We start from the raw sequence: 18,724 nt of genomic DNA, 5'->3' as shown, positions 1-18,724 counted from the left end.
GGCTAGATTATGAGAATCCAAGGGAAGACAAAAAGGCGTGCACACATACACACACTCACAAGTGCCCTGCATTAGTGAGTGGGTGGGGGAGACGGGCCCCTGGAAGGAGACGCCTGCTCTGAGTAAGTCAGCTAAGCTCAGGAGATGCTAAAGGCCGGGTGATTAAGACGCCACCTGGGACGCCTGCATCCCCTGTTGGAGGGGCTGGGTTCAAGTCGCTGCTTCACTTCAGACACCATGTGACGGCTCAATCACTCGGGTTTCTGCCACCCACGTGGGAGACCCAGATTGAGGTTCTGGCTTCCAGCTTCAGTGCTGGGGGATTGAACCGGCAGATGGAAGATATCTGTGTATCTCTCTGCCTAAAAAAAATAAATTTTTTTTTGAAAAGTGAAAAGGCGGGGCCACGTGCTGAGAGGGAAACTCTGGATAGGAGGCAGCACCATCAGACTCCATCAGTGAGCATGGCAGGAGGCAACACAGGCCGGTGCTGCTGCTTGTCCCGGAGACAAACGACTCTGCATGGAGTCTGGGTTTCAACCCCGACTCTGCCCGCTGCAGGGTGGATTCTTAGTGCAAGGAAAACGGGGAAACTGAGGAAGGGTGGAAAGGCAGTCAGAACCTCGGCAGTCCCTGAACCTCTCTGACCTCCATCCTCTCACGGATCAAACAAGACTGACACCTCCCCCACACGACCGCTGAGAGCAAGGGACGGTGCACAGTGTAAGACACTGGGACTTTAGGGATCACCAAAATCAACCTTCCCACTTGACCTTGACAGAGTCCTTGGGAGTCACCAATCTCCACGATCCTGGTGCTGCTGCCCAGAAGATCAAGATGACAATGGGAATTCCATCTAAGTTGTCCCTGTCAGGTTGTCCAAGCTGATACTTTCCAGCTGGGCCGGGCCGCTCCTTTTTTCATTTTTTTTTTTTTTTTTAAAGATTGATTGATTTACTTGAAAGGCAGAGTTACAGAGAGGCAGAGGCAGAGAGGAGAGAGAGCTCTTCCATCCACTGGTTCACTCTCCAGATGGCCACAACGACCAGAGCTGGGCCAATCCAAAGCCAGGAGCCAGGAGCTTCCTCCAGGTCCCCCACACAGGTATAGAGGCCCAAGGACTTGGGCCATCTTCTACTGCTTTTCCCAGGCCATAGCAGAGAGCTGGATCAGAAGCGGAACAGCTGGGACTCAAACCAGTGCCTATATGGGATGCTGGCACTGTGGGCGGCAGCTTTACCCGCTATGCCACAGTGGAAGGCCCCTAGGCCACTCTTACTTGGGGCGATCCTTCCAAGTAAAAGGCCTCTCCCCTCCCCCAACTTCTGCAGAGGCAACAGGATGTACACCTTCAGGCCAGCTCCAATGCCACTCACCTTACACATGCTGTCGTCCCACGTTCTCCTCTTAAGAACCGCCAAGGCCCTGCTCTTCTACTTTATTTTTTTAAAGATTTATTTATTTGAAAGACAGAGTTACAGAGAGGTAGAGACACAGAGAGGTCTTTTTTAGTTTTTACAAAATCATACCAGATACCCTGATTAGCAGCCCACGTCTTCACTCTTCCCCTGAACGTGAGAACATGGCCAGTGTTTGGAGGTAGGCGTTAGATTTCGTACTGCACCTCCCAGCTGCCGCGGAGGGACCTGCCGTCAGCCACTTGCCAAGGTGACTACGCACTGGGGAAGTGAAAATGGTCAAGCTGTCTGGGACCACTAAACCTGGTCCCCAAAGGACACTGACCCCTGCAGCCCCGATCATCACTGTGGACCACCCATCGGGGCAGGCGGTCACAGGTAATCGATGGAGTGGCGGCGCAGGCCCTCTCACAGTGGGCTCCGGGAGTCCTCACCCTCTTTGCATTTATTTCCTGTTTCAGGATGCACAGCTAACACATATAAAGTATTGGAAATGACCACATGAAATGCAGTGTTTTGAGTCGATAGAAACACTTCAGATTTGCTTAAGTTCCCAGCTCTCTAGTCTGGTATCACCTGACAGTTGTGTTGGAGTTAAAAATTCAGCTCCCTAAAATAAGTAAATAACTACATCACTGCGTAAACTGACGAAGGAGCTTCCTCGCTGAGAGGGTGGAAGCAGAGAGCAGGTTCAAAGGCAGTAAGGATGTCAGAGAGGAATCTTTGAGAGCCCCTGGGTTCCAGGCACGATTTCAACAGTTCACAACATGAGCTGCTTTGTCTCAGTGGCCACTGTTTCACAGCTGGGGAAACCGAGGCTGAGGACGGTGAGTAACCTCTCCCAGAGTACTGCCATGGCAGCAGGGTAGAAAGCGAGCCACCACAGCCATGTCCTTCCTCGACAACCCCAGTCCACAGAGGGTAAGGACACAAACTTTAGGGGCTGGCACTGTGCTGTAGCAGGCTAAGCCTACGCCTGCAGCACCAGCATCTGTCCCAGCTGCTCCTCTTTCAATCCAGCTCTCCGAATCCTGATGGCCTGAGAAAGCAGAAGATGGACCAAGCGCTAGGGCCCCTGCATCTGTGTAGAAGAAGCTCCTGACTCCTGGCTTTGGAATGGCCCAGCTCTGGCCACTAAGGCCATCTGGGGAGTGAACCACTGTGTAGAAAGCTTCTCTGTCTCTCCCTCTCTCTGTTTATAACTCAGTCTTTCAAGTAAAAAAAGGAGAGGAGAAGAGAAGGGAGGGGAGTGGAGGGGAAAGAGAAAGAGAGAAGAGAGAAAAAAGAGAGAGAAAGAAAAAGGAGGGAGGGAAAAGAAAGAAAATAAATAAACAAACTAATTTTAGGGGCCTGTGTTGGGACCAATGGTCAAGAGTCCCATGTCCCACATCTGTGTGCCTGAGTTCCACACCCGGCTCTGGCTTGAGATTCCAGCTTCCTGCTAACACACACCCTGGCAGGCAGCAGACGATGGCCCGACTGGGTTCCTGTCACCCACATGGGAGACCTAAATTGCATTCTCAGTTCCTGGCTTCAGTCCTGGCCCAACCCCTCCCATTACTGATATCTGCAGAGTGAACAAGTAGATGGGAGACCACACTGTCTCTCTCTGCCTCTCAAATAGATTCATGAAAGAGGAAGTGTACTTTAAGATAGGCAGGCCCACCTTGAGGAATTTTAGCACCTTTCCCTCAAGTCTGACAGTCAGCTGATCACAAAATAACTTCTGTATTTCAAAACACATCCCATGCCACAGAGAAAATGCTAGAAACAAACCGGGCTGGCATTGTGGTGTAGTGGGTTAAGCTGCCGCTAGCAGTTCTGGCATCCAATATTGGAGAGCTGGTTCGAGTCCCCGCTGCTCAGACTCCAGTTTCCTGCTACTGAGGCAGGTGACGGTGCCTAGGTGCTTGGGTCCCTGCCACCCTTGTGGGAGACCAGGACAGAGTTCCTGACTCCTGGCTTCAGACCTGGCTGTTGTAGTTATCTGGAAGTGAACCTTAGATGGCTCTGTCTCTCCCTCTCTGTCACTCTGGCTTTCAGGTAAATATAAAAACAAATCTTAAAATACATAAATAAATACAAACAACTCTCTGAGAGCAGAGTAAGGTGTCTTGCATCCCATTACAGAAATCAGTGCTGAAATCTCTATGAAGAAAAGGTGGCCTGCTTCACAAAGACACCTGAGGCCAGCAGGCTCAGCACGAGGGCAAGTCAGTACGAGCTTCGGAAAGGCGCCGGATTTGAAGCCTGTTCCACCAGTTAAACTTCCAGGTTCTAATCAACTCCATTTAAATGTCTCCTGCACACACTGATGGTCACACCCCAGACATGGGGGAGGGAAGCTACAGCCAGCGCCCCTCACAAGGCTTCCGGTCATCAGAACGATGACCACAGGCTGGGAGAGCCAGGCAGAGGGAAAGACAAAGTCAGGCGGAGAACAACTGCAGGAAGCCCTTCAGCTGCCTCCCTGGGAGAAAGGGACACACAGCTACGGGGCTGTGCACCTGTAGCCCAGGACCCAAGCGCTCTGGGACATCAGGAGAGATGCAGGCGAGGGCTTGGAACGCTCCAGGGCAGACTCAGACTCTGAGAAACAACTCCAAGTTCCTGGCCTGCTCTAGAAGGACGTGTTGCTTACCCAACCTAGGAAGTCATCGATTTGACCATTTAGGTCAAGCCCTCCAGTCTGGTGACAACACAGCCCACTGCTGACAAAGTCAACTTCTGATTTCAGGGATGTTAACACGTGCGAGAGCATGCCTTAGACAACGGATGCGACAAGACAAGCTTCCCTGGGAGGCAGGAGGGGCTGGAGAGGGAAGACAGACGGGGGCCAAGAGATTCCTCGGGGAACTCTGACACCTGGAGAAGTGAGAAGACAGGAAGGAGACGCGGAAAGGTCTTAGCAGCTTAGGGCCAATCAACTTGGTAACTTGTCACGCGGATGGAAAGGAAGAATTCTGAGTACTCTCCCCTCTTACTCCAAACACCTGCATATTCAGACAACCACCACACTCCCTTTTACAGGTGAGGCTCCAAGAGTAGGGGTTGCAGCTAGTCAGGCACCGAATCTACAGAGCCTGCGTCCTCACCTCGCTGCCGCTGCCCTTGAAGCCAGCAGCAGAACGTCACACCCAGAGGTTCTGACTCCCACAGCCACACCCTCTCCTATAAGCAGCCACTTACGTACCCCGCAGGGGTCTTACTGTCAGCTCAGTGAGTCCCCACTGCGGAAGGCCCAGCCACACAGCATCAGCTTTGGTTTTCAGTGCAGGACTGATTCTGGTTTTGATGTAAACGTGCTGGGGTGATAGTAATTCAGAAGCAGGCATCACAAGTTTTAAAAATGCTCAGCCCATTGGGCATGAAAGTCTTGCTCTAGGAATTCATTCTACAAGTGCTCAAAGCCAGAAAAACAAAACCCCTACCACCACCACCACCACCACCACCGAATACCCGAATCCTCCAGAACTGATATTGCACACAGCACAATAAAAGTGAAGAAATGAAACCAACTTAACTGCTCCAGCATGGGTCACAGTTAATTATAACATTGCCACCTGGCTGCATGCTTTAAAGGATCATGTTAAACTTCAACAAAGATTTACTTAAAAAGAAAAAGAGGCAAATTATAATATTACAAAATGATGTTTAAGAATTAGAGAAAACTGAGAAAAATGAAGCCCGAGTAAGTCATTACTGTCTGGTTCTCATCAGTTAGTTGTTCATGAACACACTTGACTGGCTCAGCTGACGGATCAGACCTCAGCGGCAGAAGCCAAGGACCCACACTGATGACCCTTCCCGACAAAGATGAGTGCGGGCCAAGCCCTGGTCCCCGCGGAGGATCTGGGCTGCCTCATGTCACTATTCAGACGCTGGGTACATGTCAGCACCACAGGGTGTGTGGCACTTCCTAAGATTAGTCGAACAGATCTGCTAACAGGAGCTGCCAGGACAAGATGTGGTGTAATACACAGGCCAAGAATGGGCCTGCAGTTCCAGTAGAGAGGACCAGGGTGGTGGAGCCAGCCAGGCTTCGGGTCAACACTGCAGCCTCCTACAGCCGTTCGCATGGCTGAACGACTCCAAACTTTAGATCCCCCAGAATCGGGCTCATTCACCATAAACTGCACAGAAACACCTACATCACTGGGCTGTTACAGGCTTAACTATGACATCCAAAGTCAAAAAATGTATGGTGCCTACACATCAAAGCAGAAGCAGACAACTATGAGATGTTAATTATGTTAGTGTCTCTGGACACCAGCGGCAGCCATCCAGTGAGGTCATGAACGTGGAGTAAAGTGGAGCCTTCATGAGTGTTGCACTGGACAGTTATTGACCTTGAAGGATCCTGCAGGTTACAGGAACATCAACTTCTCTCAGTGGAAAGGATCGAATGAGAGACTGAATAGGAGAACACTATGAAAGGCCGGATGGTGATACTGGGGACATCACGGGGTCTTGTGAAACACAGACTCCACCAGTATCACAGGAGTCCGGGCTCAGGTGTCTCTCTCCAGAGGCGACAGACCTGTGCATGGCACTGCACACATGCACAAGGTAGGTGTTCAGGAAAGGAGTGAGGTGAATTAAGGTAAGGGTCAACAGCTACACAGGATTAAAGAGGAAGAACAAGGAGAGTAGCAGTGGGCATGCAGAATATGTAAAAGCGAAGACAGTTAGGTCAGACACCAGAATCTGGAGGGTTCCAGCCCTAAGGACTGCACCAAAGGCCAAATTCAAGGGGAAGAGGAAAGCTGAGCTCACCCTGAGAGTTTTCACTATAAAGTGCCTTACCCCATCAGCCCCAACTGACCAAAGCTCTCAAGTACGAAGGGCTGCGTCCACCTCCTGAGGGTACTACCTCAACTCCCCAGAGCACAGGGAAGGATGGCAGTGGGTCAGAAGCTAGAAGCCTGCACAGCTGACCCAAGACATTCACAAGGAGACCTGAGGGCTGGCAGAGCCCCTGGTAGTTGAGACACACAGAAGACACCTGCAGAAATCAACACAGCCACAAGCACCGATTGACATGGAATTCAAAGTAAACAGCAGACACGAGCCCAAGTAAAATATGACTATGCCCATTTACACCCAGGAAAAACAGAAGAACCCAGAACTTATGCCACCTAACCCCAGGGTGCCCCAAGGCAGACTCACGCAAGAAGGTGTGGGCTTTGCTACTTGCTAACCTGGTGTCTCAGCTGCCTCACCTGTGAGATAAAGGTAATCGCGACTTCTGAAGTTGGTTGTGAGGATGAATGAGTAAACAGCAGAACGCCTTTACACAGCACCTGGCCATGGGCAAGCGTTAGCTCTTCACAGGGTGAGACTAAGACTGACACCGGCCAGATCCAAGTTCAGCATTCCACCACAGCCCACTGATTTTCAGGGTCCCCAATGGCCACTTGTACCCAAGTCGGGGCAGCTCAAGATCGCCATCTGGCTATCTGGCTCTCTGCCTCTTGCCTGGGGAGCCCTCAACTCAGAGGTCCCAGCAACTCAAGAGCTGCCTTCTGGGGGTCCAGGCAGGGAAGGCTCCGCCCTGAGCCCCAGTCGTCCTGCTTCCCCTTCCCCATGCCTCTACTAAGCTCCCAGGGAACCCCTCCTCGGCTCTGGGGTGCCACCACTGGTAACCTTGCCCTGTGTTCATTCGGGCGCGTGTCAGACGACACCCTGCACAGAGCATCTTGTAGAGAGTAGCCAGGCTCAGAGTGGTCACTCGGATGGGCCTTCCCAAAGGCCGCGGTTCCCTCTCATCTCAAGCCACCTCAAGGCATCTTGGGTGGAGCAAATCTCAAACAACTGGTTAAGTGCAACTAGTATCTTCTGCCAAGCTGGAGGCTGACAAGGCTCCCGGCTCTGCCAAACTTCTAGCAACTTGGTTTCATGAGCCTCAAGAGCTCGTCCTGGATGCGTCCCTTCGTGGTCGCTCGCTTCCATCAGGTGGATGGGTATGAGTGTAAGAGGGAACAGGATCTCGGAGTTGGACACACGAGTCCAGCTTCCTGCTGTCTCCTAAGTGGCAGAGAAGTCTGCTTTCAAGGCCTTCAAGACAGGGTCCTTTAGCAACAGAAAACAAGGGGCTCAGAGCAAACCTCAGAGTTACACTAAGGCACAGGTACCAACCCATTACCAAGTTCACAGGCTGGTTGATCTGGTGTCAAAAAGCCTGGGAGGCTGGCTTCAGTGCTGCCACCAACTCACTTCGGACAAGTGACGTCCCTTTCCTGGGCGTCAGGCCATCCCAGACATCCAAAACCTCTGGGGGCCCTCGACAGCGTCTACTCTCCGCACACTGCTTCTGGACAGGCCTGTTTGATCTACGCTCCGACACAGAAACAGGATGCATACAAGTCTCTCAGGCAAGGAGGGTGAGACCAAGCACAGCATCTGAAGTTCCCTGTTTGCTTGGGATACGGGATTACTCACAAATCAAGTAATTTCTGAGCCCACAGCACCTCTTCTGTATATGCACTAAGGACCTGAGACTGAGGTGGGACAACGTCTCTTCCATGGGTCCAACAGCGAAAGAGTCCAGTGGTCTCTGGACTGCCCCTCGGAAGGCCCAGGCACTCTTCCTCCAGGCCACCTCCTCTGCTAACTCAGCTCTTTCCTCTCAATCCGGGGTGACACTCCAGACAAAGGCACCTGCCCCTTCCTGCTGGGACTCCCATTAGCATGGAAATCCTCTCCCAGTCCTTGAGCCTTTACAAATGTAAGTCACTTGGGGCGAGGAATGGCGGCTTCTTTTTTTTCCTTTTCCTTCAAATAAGTGACAGAATTTAACAGAGGAGTCAGGTCTGCACGCTGGCTTCCAGGTGACAGCCATCTCGCCCCTCCTCAGCCCTCCAGGGTCCTCTGGCAATCACTTGTTTCCCTCTGACAGCTCCTGGCAGCTGGTCCCCCGCGTACCCCTGAGGGACCGTCGTACTCTGCTACCCTAGAGCAGTCTCCCAGGCACTCAAGAGAAAGAAGCCAAGTCTCTGGGTTCCCCCACAGTGCACTGTGAGTGCACACAGTAGGTGCTCAGTCATGGAGGGGAGAAGTCAGGCGCTGGCGAAGCTTGCAAAGAAAGAACAGGGCAAGTCTATAGCAGGTAGATTATGCAAATTAAGACACTCAGGCCAGAAACCGGAATCTGTCAGTCCCTCAGGAGGGGTCCTAGCCCTAAGGATACTCCAAAGGCCAAATTCAAGGTCAAAGGAGCTGGAGTCAAAGCAGAGCATAAGTGCCTTCAGCCCAGAGGAAGCTGCAAGGCAGTTTAACACTTCCTGCTGGATTTCAGAAGTCACTCTAAGTTGACTAAGGGGCCAAGCAAAGGTGACAGCAAAGGACGTGGACTGATGCTGAGATTCCTCCAACTGACTTTACTGGATGGCATTAGCATGCTGGGAACCCCGGGGCAGCCCAAGTCAGGAAAACTTCACCTGGAGTAATGTGCGTCTTTGTTCTCCACTTTAATATTAACAAGCAGGATTGACAGCCCCTTAACAAGCAGCTAAGACACAACCGTGGACCTCAGGAGGAGGAGGAGATGGAAGAGGACTCCGGTGGGACGCGGCCTGCAGCTGCTCCTCCTCACCCTTTCTGGTCTGCAGAGCAGCCCCACGATGCACGTACCCCTCTCTCACGGATAAAGGAGTGTTCCTCTCGACAGCGTGCCCCGTGTCTCACGCGGTCACTCCAGGACTGAACAGGAGTCTCACCCTCAAGCGCCCAGTACTAACTGTTTACTGTGAAGTTTTGACAATTTCTACAGGCGAGCAAAATCGAAATCACTTTTGTACACTGGGGTAGTAACCTAGCGCCTCTGACGGAGGCCGAAGCTTCAGGGCTGCAGGTCAGTGAGCCCAGGGTAGAAGGGGGTTCCTCAGAGCAAGTCCCCACACCGCGAGGCAGAGGCAGGCATGTGACAGAGGCCCAGACCACTCGCTAAGCACGCTGAAGGGTCTGGGACAGGAGGACTGAAGTGCTGAGCTCCTGGAACTCAGGTAAGGGGAGACAGTATCACGGGGCGCCTTTTCCAGACAAAACCGCTCACTGTGCAGCCGGAGGGCTTCTGAGAATGTAATGTAGGGCAGGGATGGGCGTGAAGGTGACAGGCCCCCAGGGGGCAATGGGTCAAACAATTGACTTGAAACAGGACACGGAGCTCTCCCAGGACAGGCTCATGGGTCTTACAGTTGGGCAAAAGTTCCAGATGAGACACCTCTGTCTAACCGCACCCCAAACCCTACCCATCCTGTAAGGTTCATTCTCGGGCAGGGAGAGCCTGCGCACTTGATCACATCACCTACACCAGGAGAAGCAGACCACGACCAGGAGCCTCGAGCAAGTTTTCCTGGCCCGCCTTCAGCCTCTGTTTCTCTATTCAGAGAGAGGGGACAGGACCCACTTCTGAGGCTATTAGCCAGAATCCCTGCAGGTCTCCGGCTGGAAGCAACGCACTCCCGCCACGTGAAGTCCCACTGCTCCAGCTCACTGCCCCTCTCCTGGGACCTGCTGATCCTTGCCTGCTGTGGGGTGCACAAGGCGTGTGCGTATGGGGCACTCTGGACGGACACATTCCTTAGCTGTGGGAGGAACCCCAGAACCCTAGGATCATCACTCCTCCCGGCAGGCCCCCTTTCCTCAATGGGCCCCCTTTTCCCGTACAAAGAAAACTCCTTTCCAGTCCGATTCGGAGGTTAAGATGAAGAATGAAAAAGGACGGACTTTTTTGTTGGATGTTTTCTTGGGTGACAGCTCCGGGGCCCCCCTTGGGGGCCATTAGTTGGCACATCCCAGAGGACAGAGTCAGAAAACCCTCCTTCCGCTTCAGTGCCCTGGGATGAAGCGCTGGGGGCAGGGGCGGGGTGTGGGGGGGGTCTCAGAGGAGAAGGCAGCAGGGTGTGAATTTGGTGGGGGGGACTGGAGGGCTTCCAGAAACCAGGAGGGAATGGGGTGGGTGGGTCCAGTAAAGTTTCCTTTTTGTTTGTTTTGGGAGGCAAAGGAGGGAAAGAGAACAGACCCCAGAGAGCCAGTGGGCTCTGCAGTTTCTCACCAAATCGGAACCCCAGCCCAGCCCCTCCACGCCCCCCACCGACCCCACCGTAGGAATGCCAGGGGTTTAATAATGGCTCGCACTCACAGAGATAATGGTCAGTACTTCAACGAGCTCTTGTTATGAAAATACCAGCTAACGCTTGCTGCGGGTCCAGAGGAGAGGGCGGGCCCCGACCGCACGGCCCGGGGAAGGAGGGTGTGTCTGGGCCCTGGGTGACAGGACGCGGGCCCCTCGGCCCGGGGAGCCCGCGGCGCCCCTACCTTTGAGCGAGGTCTCCACCAGGCGCAGGTAGAGCTGCGAGCTCTTGTTGCCGTGGCTCATGCGCTGGGCTAGCCCGTTGCGCTGCAGGACGCACTCCTCGAACTGCACGACGTTCTGGTGGCGCCGCTTGAGGCTGGTCAGGGCCCAGAACTCAGCCAGCGCCAGCTCCACGTTCTCGGGGGCGTCGCAGCGGATCTTCTTGACCGCCACCCGGGCCCCGCTGCGCCCGGCCACTGCCTCGTAAACCACGCCGTAGCTGCCGCGCCCGATCTCCGCCAGGAGGCTGTAGCGCGGCCGCGCCGACCCGCCGCCGCCCTCGGGCCGCCGCCGCGCCAGATAGGCCTCGCCCGGGGCCTCGGCCGCCACAGGATCCATGGCCTGGGCCGCCGCCGCCGCCGGCCTCAGCTTCGCGCTGGGCGCCCGCGGCACTGGGCTTCGCCTTTTCCGCTCCGGGCTTTGTGTTCCTCTGCGGGCGCCGTCCTCCTCCCCCGTTTCCATGGCTGCGAGCGGCGGGGGGAGCAGCAACGGCGCTGCCCGGGCCCCCCCTGCCTCATCACTCCGTCCGGCCCTGGAACGCGAAGGAGCGGGACCTTGGATTGTGACCTGTTGGAGAAAGAATCGGTTAAACGACCAGGCAGGCCGCGGTGGTGAGGCAAGGAACGCAGGCCGCACAGCGCCCCACCTCCTCCTGCTCCTCCTCCTCCTCCTCGGGCCGCCGCGGCCCCTTTAAGACGGAAGGTTCTGCCCCTGATTCAAAGGGGGAGGGGAGGGGAAAGCGGGAAAGACGAAACCACAGGGCTGGGGCTCAGAGGGGGAACCGGAAAGGAAAGCAGCCTCACCCGCGCTCCCAGTTACTTTATCGTGTGGGGAAAGGGCAAATAAGCACAATTCGTCATCATAAATTGAGAAAATCGCCCTAAGAAGCGCAGTTCTGGCAGTCGAATTCCTCTTCCCAGCCTGGTTCCCTCCCAGCTGACTCCTCCGCGCGTCCCGCCTTGCGGCGTCCCGAGTGTAAACAGTCCATTGAATTAAGCCTTCGCAGACCCAGCGGACTGGCCCAAGTGCCCCAAGGCGGCGGGTGGAGACGGTGGGACTACTAGCTGGGCTTCTCGGGCCGCAGCGAGCCGAGAACCCGACTGCCCTCCCCAGGTGCCCGGGCAGCAAGAGCAGCCCCAGTTTCGGCGCTCTCCGGTTCCTCCGCGCCCTTACCTGGCCGGCGCCCCTCCACTTCCGGACGGCCCGCTTCCCCCCTGGCGGCCGCCCCCGCGGGTGGACGGCTCTGGGCTGGGGCTGCTGCGGACACGGAGCCGCGCGGGTGGTGGTGGTCCGCGCCCGGGCCGCGACGGGTTCTGCGGCCGCGCCGGCGGTGGCAGCGGCGCGCGCGGGGGAGGCCCAAGCTCCCAGGCCCCCGTGGCTCTCCACGTGTTGGCGCCAGCTGAGCCCTTTACATAACCTCTTTATATAAGCCGCGCCTCCCGCCCGCGCTCGGGTCAGCGGAGACTCCTGGTGGCCCATCCCCCGGGAGGCCGGCCGAGAAGTGCGCCACCCGGCCGCCGCCGAGGTCGACCGAGCAGCCGCGGCCCCGCGCATCGGGCACGCCGCGCCGCGGCCCAATCACCGGCGAGCACGCTCGGGCGACAAAAAACTACGCGCCAAACTGCCGCGCGCCGCAGCGCGGCTCCTCCGACGAGCTGTGGGAAGGCGAGCCGCACCGAGGGCGCCTAATAAGTACTGATGGGGTGATGGGATTGGCCGGCTTGATTGATTCACGGCGCGGGCCTGGGTGGGCTGGGATCCCGGCCCGCCGCGCCCTGCCCGCATCCCTCGGCCGAGGCGGGGGCGACGGGGCCCTCCTCGCCGCGCCGCCGGCTCTGCGGGGGCGTGGGGTTTTGAGTGTGTGGTTCACCGGGTTGTGCTCGGTCTGTGTTAACCGTATCTACGGGTGCTTACTGAGCTCCCGGAACGTGGCGCCCTTTGCAGTCGCTGGGGAGAGACCCTCCCCGGCTGGGGTCGAGGTTCCCGGCCCCCGGCGGGGACGAGCCCCGTGGGTCCACGCATCCACAGGGAGGAACAGGCTGGAGCAGGCAGAGACCCCTCCCACCCCCTGTTTTTAGGTGTTGTTCGGTGGAACCCACAGGGTTTTGTGATGGAGAAAAGGAACGGAGCCCCGGCCACGGGAGACGGGCCACTTCTGTAGCGTCCACCCGAGGGCCTCTCTCAGAAAATAAGAGAGCAGATGTACACATCAACTGCAGGGACAGTAAAGAACTTTGGTCTCCCTTTCAGCCGGAATAACATGGTTGCGTGTTGCTGCGTTTGTGTGACCGTATTCTCTCCCGTGTGTGTCTGCCTGTACACACAAACTGGCCTTTTTTTTTTTTTTTTTTTTTTTTTTTTTTTTTTTTTTTTTTAATTTGAAAGGCACAGTTACAGAGAAGCAGAGAGGGAGATCCAGGTGTTCCATCCGCTGGCTCACTCTCCAAATGGCCACAATGGCTGGAGCTGGGCTGATCCAAAGCCAAGAGCCAGGAGCTTCTTCCAGGTCTCCCTTGTGGGTGCAGGGGCCCAAGAACTTGGGCCATCTTCCACTGCTTTCCCAGGCCATAGCAGAGAGCTGGATTGGAAGTGGAGCAGCTGGGCCTCGAACTGGTGTCCATATGCCCATATGGGATGCTGGCACTGCATGTGGCGGCTTTACCCGCTATGCCACAGTGCCAGCCCCATCCTGGCTTTCTAAGTCATCTCAGAGCTTCAGGTGCCATTCCCTCTCTGTCCCGACTGTTTCTCTGTGTTTCCTACAAGCAAGGACATTTCTCTTGTAGATACGCAGCACGATGATCAGATGCAGAACGCCACAGTGGCACTTGAGTTGAGTACACCATCGGCAATCTAGTTCTGCTGATTGCCCCAATAATGTCCTTTATAGCTACCTTCCCTCCTCCACCCCTGGATCCAATTCAGGATCATGTTTTACATTCGGCAGACATGTCTCTATTCCTGGAAAGACAGGGAGTTTACTCAGCTATTTTTGTGTGTGTGTGACTTTGACATGTTTCAGAGATTATTGGTCAGTGTAGAATGTCCCTACATTTGGATTTATCTGATACTTGTATTTTCTGATGATTAAATTCAGAGTGTGGCGTGGAGGTGGGGCATTGTGGCAAGGTGGGGAACTAAGTTGAGACCTGCGACCCCTGCATCCTGTCTGAGCACCGGTTCAAGTCCCAGCAGCTTCACTGTCAACCCAGCTCCCAGCAGATGTGCTTGGGAAGGCAGTGGACGATGGTCACCCACCTGGGAGACCTGGATGGAGTTCCTCCTGCTGCGGCCTGGCCCAGTCCTGGCCATTGGGGCATTTCGGGAGTGAACCAACAGATAGAAGACCTCTTTCTTTCTGTAATTCTGCCTTTCAAATAAATAAATACAAAAATAAGGAAATTCAGAGCGTGTACTTTTTGGCAGAAATACACTGGAAGAGACTTGTCCTCATGGCTCCACATCAGGAAGCCCACGATGCCAGCTTGTCCCGAAGTCGGTGTTGTGACCTCAATATGTGCTGGAAAGTGTCGTCTTCTCCCTTTGCAGCCAGCGAGTTCCCTGTGGGAAGACACCTGGGTACTCTTGAAGTATCCTTCATCTGATTTGATTGCCTGGCTTTATCATTCTTTGATGATCCTTGCTTGAAGCAGTCTTTGTGACGATGCTTCTGCAGTGGCGAGCGGAAGCCTCTGGCACAACATGGCAGCGTCACTGGATTAGAGCCCGACTCATGGCCTCGCTTTCACGTAATCACCTCCTTGGAGAACTTTTGTCCAATTACAGTCGCATTTTAAGGTCCTGCAGGTTTTTTTTTTTTTTTTTTTTTTAAGATTTATTTGAAAGAGTTACACACAGAGAGAGGAGAAGCAGAGAGAGAGAGAGAAAGGTCTTCCATCAGCTGGTTTGCTCTCCGATTAGCCGCAATAGCCAGAGCTGCGCCGATCCAAAGCCAGGAGCTTCCTCTGGGTCTCCCACACAGGTGCAGGGGCCCAAGGACTTGGACCATCCTCTCCTGCTCTCCCAGGCCGTACCAGAGAGCTGGATCGGAAGTGGAGCAGCCAGGATTCAAACCAGCACCCATATGGGATGCTGGCACTGTAGGCAGCGGCTTTACCCACTACGCTACAGTGCCAGCCCGAGTCCTGCAGGTTTTGACTTCAACATGAATTGGGTGAGGGGGATACAATCCAGTGTGTGTTGGCCCTTTTGTAATCAGACAGTGGGGCTGAGGGCTGGATATCAAGAGGCCAGCTGTGGTATAACTAGTGAAAAATTGCCCCAAGGAGAGGGAACAAGTATAACCCGGTGGTGTAGGAACAAGCCTAGTGTTAAGCTTCAGCCGTTTGGTGAGAATGTGGTAGTCTCGCACAGACTTCAGTCTGCAGCTACCCTTGGCTCATCACTTCCGTGGCGGGGGGTCTACCCAAGAGAAACGGAAACTTGTGTTCCCAGAAAGACTTGTAAAGGAATGTTCACAGTGGATTTTCCCAGTGAGTTCTGAACTGGAAAACACTGCATTGTTCATCAATAATTGAATGGTGAACAGAATGTGCTATTCCCATACAATAAAAACAAGAACAAAGTAGCCATCCACAGCAGGGTTGAATCCAAATACTGGGCTGAGTGGAGGAAGCCAAGCACAAAAGCTCCTTCTGGATGATTCTATAAACGGTTTCTTGAAAACACAACTAATTTATCCGTAGCTGGAGTGGAGAGGGACAGAGGGAGACAAAGGGACACAGGAAGTTGTGTGGGTGATGGGCATGTTCCTTATCTTGACTGGTGATCCCTTGGCATGGAGTAGGGAGTGTGTTGAAATACTAAATGTTGTATACTTGAAATAGGTGGATTTATGTAGTGACTACAGCGTTATGAATAAAGCTGCAGGAAAGTTGGGGGGGGAGTACATGCTACATGATTTAATGTGAAGTCCAGCAACATGTGGGCCCGTGTTGTGGCACGGCAGGTTAAGCCTGTAACACTGGCATCCCATGTTGGAGCACTGATTCCAGTCCCACATGCTCTGCTTCTAACCCAGCTCCCTGCTAATGTGCCTGGGAAAGCAGCAAAAGATGGCCCAAGTGCTTGAGCCCCTGCACCACGTGGGAAACCCCAATGGAATTCCTGATTCCTGGCTTGGGTCTGGCTCACACTTGCCTGTTGCAGAAATCTGGGGAGTGAGCCAGCAGGTGGAAGATGTCTCTCCCTGTCTCTCTAACTCTGTCTTTCAAATATATATATATATATATATATATATATATATTTAAATTGAACAACATGGTCTTTAGTGGCAGCAATATCAGCAGGATTTTTTTTTTTTAAAGATTTATTTATTTGAAGGAGAGAGAGAGAGAGAGAGAGATCTTCATCTGCTGGTTCACTCTCCAAGTGGCCACAATAGCCAGAGCTGAGCCAGGCTGAAGCCAGGAGCCAAGACCTTCATCTGGAAATCTCATGTGAGTGGCCTGGGCCCAAGCACTTGGGCCATCCTCCACTGCACTCCCTGGCCACAGCAGAGAGCTGGCCTGGAAGAGGGGCAACCGGAACAGAATCTGGCACCCCGACCGGGACTAGAACCCGGTGTGCTGGCGCCGCAAGGCGGAGGATTAGCCTAGTGAGCCGCGGCGCCAGCCCCACATCCTGTATTGACGTGCCTGAGTTCAAGCCCCGGCTCTGCTTCCTGTTCCTGTTCCCTCAGTTAATACAGACTCAAGGAGGCGCAGACACTCAGGTCTCTGTGTCCCACATAGGAGACCCAGGTGGAGTTCAGGCTCCTGGCTTCAGCCTGGCCCAGCCCTGGCTGTTGTGGGCATTTGGAGAGTGAACCAGCAGATGGAAGATCTCCTTCTGTCTCTGAGTCTCTCCTTTCAAATAAAATGAAAATAAGCAAGAACTATTAGAGGTTGTCTTTGGGTTGGAATCTACAGTGAAGGGGCTCCAGGGGAATTCTATTGCTTAACTCTGCCACAATGCAATTTGACCACAAGGTGAGAAAACAAAACCCTGCCCCATGGTCGCATGTGTCTTTATTGAGAGGTTTTCGAGGACAAAGGCATCTTCCGCAGCCCAGCCTGCCCCTGCCATCCTGATGCGGGTTGACCAAGTCCCCATCACGCTCCTGTCCTCCTGAATTTTGAGAGAGAGTGGCTAGGAAGCTCTGGAGTGGCCAAAAGAAGAGTTAACAGCGTTAGAATGCAGTCTACTGGATAAATCATTCATGTATTGACCAAATTTTATTCCTTTTTTTTTAAAAGTATGAGTGGCAGGTGCTCTTCATATTTTGTTTTAAAGTCTCTTATTTATTTGAGAATTAGAGTTACAGAGAGGGAGAGACAAAGAGAGAGGTCTTCATCCGCTGGTTCACTCCCCAGATTGCCGCAACAGTCGGAGCTATGTTGATCAGGAGCCAGGACTCTCTTCTGGGTCTCTCACTCTGGTGCAGGGGCCCAAGCACTTGGACCATCTTCCACTGCTTTCCCAGACCACAAGCAGGAGAGCTGGATCGGAAGAAGAGCAGATGGGACTAGAACCAGCGCCCATATAGGGTGTGGGTGCTGCAGGCAAAGGCTTTGCCTACTATACCACAGCACTGGTCCCAAAATTTTTATTCTTTATTTTGACTTTTATTATGTAACTAATCACTTATTGTTATGACTAACAGTCAACTTTTCTTAAAAATAAGCTTTATCTATTTACTTGAAAGTCAGAGTTAACACAGGGAGAGAGAGAGAGAGAGAGGTCTTCCATCCGATGGTTCACTCCCTAATTGGCTGCAATGGCCGGAGCTGCCCCAATCTGAAGCCAGGAACCAGGAGCTTCTTCCAGGTCTCCCTTGTGGGTGCAGGAACCCAAGGACTTGGGCTATCTTCTGCTGCTTTCCCAGGCCATAGCAAAGAGCTGGATTGGAAGTGGGGCAGCCGGGACTTGAACTGGTGCCCATATGGGGTGCTGGCACTGCAAGTGGTGGTTTACCCACTACACCACAGCGCCGGCCCCAAGTCAACAATTTTTTTTTAAGTTGCCTATCTACACCACCTGCGATGCCTGCTTCCCAAATAAAAACTGGTTCCAGTCCCAGCTGCTCTACTTCTGGTCAAGCTCCCTGTTAATGCTCCTGGGAGAGCAAGCAGATGGTGGCCTGAGGGCTTGGGTCCTGCTACTCATGGGGGAAACTGGGATGAAATTGTGGGCTCCTAGCTTCAGCTGGCCATTGCAGCTATTTGGGGAGTGAGGCAGGGAATTGAAGATCTCTATCTCTCCCTCTCTCTGTGTAACTCTGTCTTTCAAATAAATAAATAATTTTTTTAAATTTACCTATTTACCAGGCCCAGGGATCAATGAAGAGGTCCCATATTGATCTCAAAAGGAAGTGATTATCATTAGGCCAATTTTACAAAGAAACTGAGGGTGCAGGTTGCAGTGTGAGGTGTGAAGTGAGACTCCAAACTCCTCACACCACCTTACCCTGCCAAGGTAAGCACTGTGAACTTTCACAGCAACACGCCTTGCAGGCTTCTGTCTGTTGACCCACATGCTTGCCTCAGCATCCCTGGGTTCTCAGGTGGTGCCAGGGTCGTGATGAGCTGAGTATTTAGCAACTGAGAGGATAAAGGAAACACAAGGAGATAAAGAGCAGCCATGAGGTTTGGGGACCTTCCTGGAGTACAAAAGGGAAGCCTTTTTTTTTTTTTTTAAGATTTATTCATTTATTTGAAAGTCAGAGTTACACACAAAGAGAAGGAGAAGCAGAGAGAGGTCTTCCATTCGCTGGTTCACTCCCTAGATGGCTGCAATAGCCGGAGCTGTGCTGATCTGAAGTCAGGAGCCAGGAGCTTCTTCCAGGTCTCCCACAGAGGTGCAGAGGCCCAAGGACTTGAGCCACCCTCCGATGCTTTCTCAGGCCACAGCAGAGAGCTGGATTGGAAGTGGAGCAGCCTGTGCCCATATG

At 53.6% G+C, this 18,724-nt stretch overlaps 1 protein-coding gene across 5 annotated transcripts in view; it reads right to left on the bottom strand.

The window, feature by feature from the left end:
* Window positions 1-13,069, bottom strand: part of STK35 (serine/threonine kinase 35) — an 81,228-nt gene extending 68,159 nt beyond the window's left edge. For 2 of the 5 annotated variants that reach the window (XR_007919345.3, XM_089308150.1), the window contains exons 1-2: window positions 11,947-13,069; window positions 10,737-11,340 (exon numbers count right to left, since the gene is read on the bottom strand). Coding sequence is in view for 4 of the 5 variants with exons in the window: in XM_089308150.1 (XP_089164276.1) it covers window positions 10,737-11,340; window positions 11,947-12,327 (985 nt within the window). In the remaining variant the exon portion in view is untranslated. Of the gene's footprint in view, window positions 1-10,736; window positions 11,341-11,419; window positions 11,481-11,576; window positions 11,746-11,946 lie in introns of those variants that run through there. The other 3 variants (XM_008256210.5, XM_051845184.3, XM_008256211.5) reach the window with 3 other exon arrangements.
* Between the last annotated feature and the right edge of the window lie 5,655 nt (window positions 13,070-18,724).

This window comes from Oryctolagus cuniculus, chromosome 11 (assembly GCF_051225735.1).
Source record: "Oryctolagus cuniculus isolate XC-2025 breed Fujian yellow rabbit chromosome 11, ASM5122573v1, whole genome shotgun sequence".
NCBI lineage: Eukaryota > Metazoa > Chordata > Mammalia > Lagomorpha > Leporidae > Oryctolagus > Oryctolagus cuniculus.
Note: the sequence above shows the minus strand (reverse complement) of the source record. Positions and strands in the feature narration are given on the sequence as shown.